The sequence below is a fragment of the Ranitomeya imitator genome, chromosome 2 (assembly GCF_032444005.1).
Source record: "Ranitomeya imitator isolate aRanImi1 chromosome 2, aRanImi1.pri, whole genome shotgun sequence".
In the NCBI taxonomy this organism is placed as follows: domain Eukaryota; kingdom Metazoa; phylum Chordata; class Amphibia; order Anura; family Dendrobatidae; genus Ranitomeya; species Ranitomeya imitator.
This window is the reverse complement of record NC_091283.1, coordinates 508107719-508114206: the sequence shown is the minus strand read 5'-3', so window position 1 is coordinate 508114206 and position 6488 is coordinate 508107719. Positions and strand designations below refer to the sequence as shown.

Genomic DNA, 6488 nt, shown 5'->3' with positions numbered 1-6488 from the left:
AAAGTATAATAGAAACATATGCACCACTTCTGTATTTATCACCCACTCCTGGTTTTGGCTTACAAATACTGATGTAAAATCCTGACCAAATCCTGATGCAATCCTAAACGTGGACACATACCCTTAGAGGTCTTAAAAGATCCCACAACAACATCCAAAGAACTGCAAGGCTCACTTGCCTCAGTTAAGGTCAGTGTTCATCACTCCATCATAAGAAACAGATTGGGCAAAAATGTCCTGTATGGCAGAGTTCCAAGATGAAAAGGAATCAAGATATATAGGGATTTGAGTAACACCACCTTGTTCTAACCAAAAAATGTTTCTTGTAGACATATCTACATTCTTCTAGCCTGTTCAAAATTACTGTATGTTGGGGGCTAGGTTTTCTTGGCTGTCCAGGTGAACAGCATGGGACTAGATGCCATGACATCACTGTTTCCTGTGAGTGTCATCTAATCCTCTCATATCCATAAATTCATAAGTAGCAGTTCATCTACAGCTGGAAATCCACAGGCTGTCCTTACGTGAGTGTCCGGCTAGGCTTTGATGCTTACTTAAAGCCCAGGGTTTCAACACATTATGATAGGATGCGGGAGAAGCAGTATATAGCATGGGACAGACAGGCAGAAGTATAGACAAAGGTGCAGTGTGTAGAGCAGGCATTCCAGACCAGAGGTAGGATCCAACCTGGCAGCTGTACAAGGATATCCTCCAGCAGTGCACAGATTACAAGCCAGGGTGAGAGGACACAAACTGGTATAGGACAAAGGGAGGTACCAAGGTCATCAAGTGAGAGGAAAGGGGGGTCAAAAGAGTTAGGGGAGTGCAAGGGAGTGATACACTGTGTAGCATAGAGTTGAGGCTGAGAAGGGGAATAGCAAGGAGGAGGGAGAGGTAAGGAGCAGAACTACAGGAGGTAAACAGCTCAGAGAGAGACAGAAGGACACAGAAAGCAAGAAGACTTCTGAAGCAACAAGCAGTCAGGATGAGCTCTGGGTCTCCACAAGGAATGCACTCCAGCCTCTCACAGACTAACCCACAGATGGAGCCTAAGGGGAGAAAGAAGATCCAGTTTTCAGTGGCTGTGCCCCCCAGCCAACTTGACCCCAGAGCAGTGGAGATGGTGAGTACCCAGAATGGTTCTCCAAACTGCATCATAACACATATATCCACAGGGGCGGACATACAATGGGTGCAACCTGGGGCACTAGAGGTAACGGGGCCCACTTCCAAAGCAACTGGAATTGTACATTATGATGAGCTATTGGACTGCAAAGAGCCCATATATTGTTCTTGCACAGGGACCTCTTCTGTCTATGTCCACCCCTGTAACTGTCCATACGTCTATGTATCTGTAACATCATAACTGCCAGGGGCTATTTTCTTCATACTTTAATCTCTGGGATTTTATTGACGGAGTATAACTTTCCAATTATTGCTAACTATTGCATCAAGCAACGGAAAAAAAAGGAATATGACAAATCAACATCTCTCATTATACACCATCTTTCAACACTCGGTCTTGTCCTAAAAAAGGCTCCGACAGTGTGCAAAAATTATCAAAATTACACTTTTCGTCCCTGTAAAGTCTGTATAAGCCTCTTCCGGTCTGATTATTATGATGTGAACTATTTTACAGGCAGCGTTAAAATGTAATAATTTTTAATATGTTGTAAATGACACCTTTACTACAGTGGCTGCTGCCTGGTATTGAGAACACAGTCAATATTATACTGAGGCCTGAAAACGTCTGTGTGGACACAACATTTGACAATTATTGGTGACTAGATGGTGGCCCGATTCTAACACATCGGGTATTCTAGAATACTAGATGGTAGCCCGATTCTAACGCATTGGGTATTCTAGAATATGTATTTATGTATGTATATAGCAGCCACATAGTATATAGCACAGGCCACGTAGTATATAGGAGCCATGTAGTATATAGCAGACAAATACTACGTGGCCTGTGCTATATACTATGTGGCTGCTATATACATACATATTGTAGAATACCCGATGCGTTAATACAGGTCACGCAATATATAACAGTGGCCACGCAGTATATAAAACAGCCACGTACAATATAACACAGCCCACGCAGTATATAGCAGCCATGCAGTATTTAACACAGGCGACGTAGTATATAACATAGGTCACACAGTGTATAACACTGGCCACGTAATATATAGCACAGCCCATGCAGTATATAGCAGCCACGTAGTATATAAAACTGCCCACGCAGTATATAGCAGCCACGTAGTATATAAAACAGCCCACGCAGTATATAGCAGCCACGTAGTATATAACACTGCCCACGCAGTATATAGCAGCCACGTAGTATATAACAATGCCCACGCAGTATATAGCAGCCACGTAGTATATAACACTGCCCACACAGTATATAGCAGCCACGCAGTATATAACACTGCCTATGTAGTATATAGCAGCCACACGGTATCTAACAGCCCACGTAGTATACACAGTGTGGGCACCATATCCCTGTTAAAAAAAAATAATTAAAATAAAAAAATAGTTATATACTCACCCCTGGGATCCAGTGAAGCTCCGGCGATACACGCACGGTTGCCTCCATCTTCCGTTCCCAGGATGCATTGCGAAATTACCCATTACTCGTGAGACCGCTAAGTCTTCTGGGTAATTTTGCAGTGCATCGCCGGGAACGGATGATGGCGGCCGGCGCGAGTGGCTCGGCGGACAACAGAGGGTGAGTATAGCAGGTTTGTTTTTTTTTATTATTTTTAACATTACATTTTTTTACTATTGATGCCGCATAGGCAGCATCAATAGTAAAAAGTTGGGGACACACAGGGTTAATAGCAGCGGTAACGTTACCCGCGGCATAACGCTGTCCGTTACCGCCGGCATTAACCGCCGGCATTAACCTTGTGTGAGCGGTGACCGGAGGGGAGTATGCGGGCGCCGGGCACTGATTGCGGGGAGTAATGAGCGGCCATTTTCTTCCGGACTGTGGCCGTCGCTGATTGGTCGTGGCTGTTTTGCCGCGACCAATCAGCGACTTGGATTTCCATGACCGACAGAGGCCGCAACCAATGAATATCTGTGACAGAAAGACAGACAGAAAGACTGACAGACAGACGGAAGTGACCCTTAGACAATTATATAGTAGATGCGTGTCCACGTAGTATATTGCCCAGCCCACGTAGTATACTGCCCAGTCACGTAGTATATTGCCCATCCACGTAGTATATTGCCCAGCCACGTAGTATATTGCCCAGCCACATAGTATATTGCCCAGCCACGTAGTATATTGCCCAGTCACGTAGTATACAGCACAGAGCCACGTAGTATACAGCACAGACACGTAGTATACTGCCCAGTCATGTAGTATATTGGCCAGTCACGTAGTATATTGCCCAGCCACGTAGTATACAGCACAGAGCCACGTAGTATACAGCACAGACACGTAGTATACTGCCCAGTCACGTAGTATACTGCCCAGTCACGTAGTATATTGGCCAGTCACGTAGTATATTGCCCAGCCACGTAGTATAATGCCCAGCCATGTAATATATTGCACAGTCCGCGTAGTATATTGCACAGCCCGCGCAGTACCACTCACGCAGTATATAACATAGGCCACGTAGTGTATAACACATGCCACGTAGTGTATAACACAGGCCACGTAGTGTATAGCACAGCCCATGCAGTATATTGCACAGCCCGCGTAGTACATTGCACAGCCCGCATACTATATTGCACAACCCACGCAGTACATTGCACAGCCCGCACAGTACATTGCACAACCCGCGCAGTACATTGCACAGCCCGCGTACTATATTGCGCAACCCGCGCAGTACATTGCACAGCCCGCGCAGTACATTGCACAGCCCGCGCAGTATATTGCCCAGCCACGTAGTATATTGCCCAGTCACGTAGTATATTGCCCAGCCACGTAGTATATTGCCCAGTCACGTAGTATATTGCCCAGTCACGTAGTATATTGCCCAGCCACGTAGTAGTATATAATACAGCCCACATAATATATTGCACAGCCCACGCAGTACATAGCAATGTGGGCACCATATCCCTGTTAAAAAAAGAATTAAAATAAAAAATAGTTATATACTCACCCTCCGTTGGCCCCCGGATCGAAGCCGTGACCGCACGTCATCATCTCACGAGGAGCCAGAAAGGCCGGTTCCTGATCCGACGGACAGTGAGTATATAACTATTTTTTATTTTTTTTATTATTTTTAGAATTAGATCTTTTTATTATTGATGCTGCCTAGGCAGCATGAATAGTAAAAAGTTGGTCACACAGGGTTAATAGCAGTGTTAACCAAGTGCGTTACACAACGGTCAATGCTGCCATTAACCCTGTGTGAGCGCTGACTGGAGGGGAGTACGGAGCAGGCACTGACTGCGGGGAGGAAGGAGCGGCCATTTTTCCACCGGACTGTGCCCGTCGCTGATTGGTCGTGGCTGTTTTGCCACGACCAATCAGCGACTTGGATTTCCATGACAGACAGAGGCCGCGACCAATGAATATCCGTGACAGACAGACAGAAAGACAGACAGACGGAAGTGACCCTTAGACAATTATGTAGTAGATGGCTTGGGGACATTATGATTATCTTTAATTGCATCCCATCCAGAATTGTAGCTTGCCAAGCTATTCGTGGTCATCTCCAAGACGTAGGTCAAGCAGACTCTACAGGACTCTATTAGAATACTGTCGATGGATTGTTGTGCCCTGTTTCCCTTCAGTATTCAGGATAGATTAGCTAATGTGGTCATAGGGCACGAGAAGTACAATTAGGGGTCAGACAAGTTTTGTGACCTTAAGGTTGGTATTACACTGCGTGCAGAATTATTAGGCAAGTTGTTTTTTGGATCACATGATACTTTTTATACATGTTGTCCTACTCCAAGCTGTTCAGGCTTGAGAGCCAACTACCAATTAAGTAAATCAGGTGATGTGCATCTCTGTGATGAGGAGGGGTGTTGTCTAATGACATCAAAACCCTATATAAGGTGTGCTTTAGTATTAGGCAACTTTCTTTCCTTTGGCAAAATGGGTCAGAAGAGAGATTTGATGGGCTCTGAAAAGTCCAAAATTGAGAGATGTCTTGCAGAGGGATGCAGCAATGTTGAAATTGCCAAACTTTTGAAGCGTGATCACCGAACAATCAAGCGATTCATGGCAAATAGCCAACAGGGTCGCAAAAAGTGTGTTGGGCAAAAAAGGCAAAAAAGGCGCAAAATAACTGCCCATAAATTGAGGAAAAGCCAAGAGCCATTTGCCACCAGTTTTGCCATATTTCAGAGCTGCAATGTTATTGGAGTATCAAAAAGCACAAGGTGTGCGATATTCAGGGACATGGCCAAGGTAAGGAAGGCTGAAAAACGACCACCTTTGAACAAGAAACATAAGATAAAACGTCAAGACTGGGCCAAGAAATAGCTTAAGACTGACTTCTCAAAGGTGTTATGGACTGATGAAATGAGAGTGACTCTTGATGGGCCAGAGGCTGGATCAGTAAAGGGCAGAGAGCTCCACTACGACTCAGATGCCAGCAAGGTGGAGGTGGGGTACTGGTATCGGCTGGTATCATCAAAGATGACCTTGTGGGATCTTTTCGGGTTGAGGATGGAGTGAAGCTCAACTCCCAGACCTACTGCCAGTTTCTGGAAGACAACTTCTTCAAGCAGTGGTACAGGAAGAAGTCGGTATCGTTCAAGAAAAACATGATTTTCATGCAGGACAATGCTCCATCATATGCCTCCAACTACTCCACAGCGTGGCTGGCCAGTAAAGGTCTCAAAGAAGAAAAAATAATGACATGGCCCCCTTGTTCACCTGATCTGAACCCCATAGAGAACCTGTAGTCCCTCATAAAATGTGAGATCTACAGGGAGGGAAAACAGTACACCAGTGTCTGGGAGGCTGTGGTGGCTGCTGCACGCAATGTTGATCGTAAACAGATCAAGCAACTGACAGAATCTATGGATGGAAGGCTCTTGAGTGTCATCATAAAGAAAGGTGGCTATATTGGTCACTAATTTTTTTTTGTTTTGTTTTTGCATGTCAGAAATGTTTATTTCTAAATTTTGTGCAGTTTTATTGGTTTACATGGTGAAAATAAACAAGTGAGATGGGAATATATTTGTTTTTTATTAAGATGCCTAATAATTCTGTACAGTAATAGTTACCTGCACACAGATGTCCTCCTAAGATAAAAAAAAAACCACTCCAACTTCCAAAAATATTAAGCTTTGATATTTATAAGTCTTTTGGTTGATTGAGAACATAGTTGTTGAATAAATAATAAAAATAATCCTCTGAAATACAACTTGCCTAATAATTCTGCACGCAGTGTATATAGCCACAATGCAGCCATTTTAAGTCTATTACACTCAGACTACTTTCTGCTGAGTACTGAGCAGATCAGTACTCATCATAGATTCCAGCATAGTGGTTCAGTTTGCCCATAATACAGTAA

The 6488-nt window shown here is 44.2% G+C and overlaps 1 protein-coding gene across 1 annotated transcript in view; it reads left to right on the top strand.

Annotated features, from left to right (window-relative positions):
• The first annotated feature begins 491 nt into the window (after positions 1 to 491).
• PPP1R1B (protein phosphatase 1 regulatory inhibitor subunit 1B) overlaps positions 492 to 6488 on the top strand; it is an 87102-nt gene continuing 81105 nt past the window's right edge. Inside the window, exon 1 of the mRNA XM_069751663.1 lies at positions 492 to 1123. Within this exon, the coding sequence (XP_069607764.1) occupies positions 986 to 1123 (138 nt within the window). The 5' untranslated portion in view covers positions 492 to 985. The remainder of the gene's footprint in view (positions 1124 to 6488) is intronic.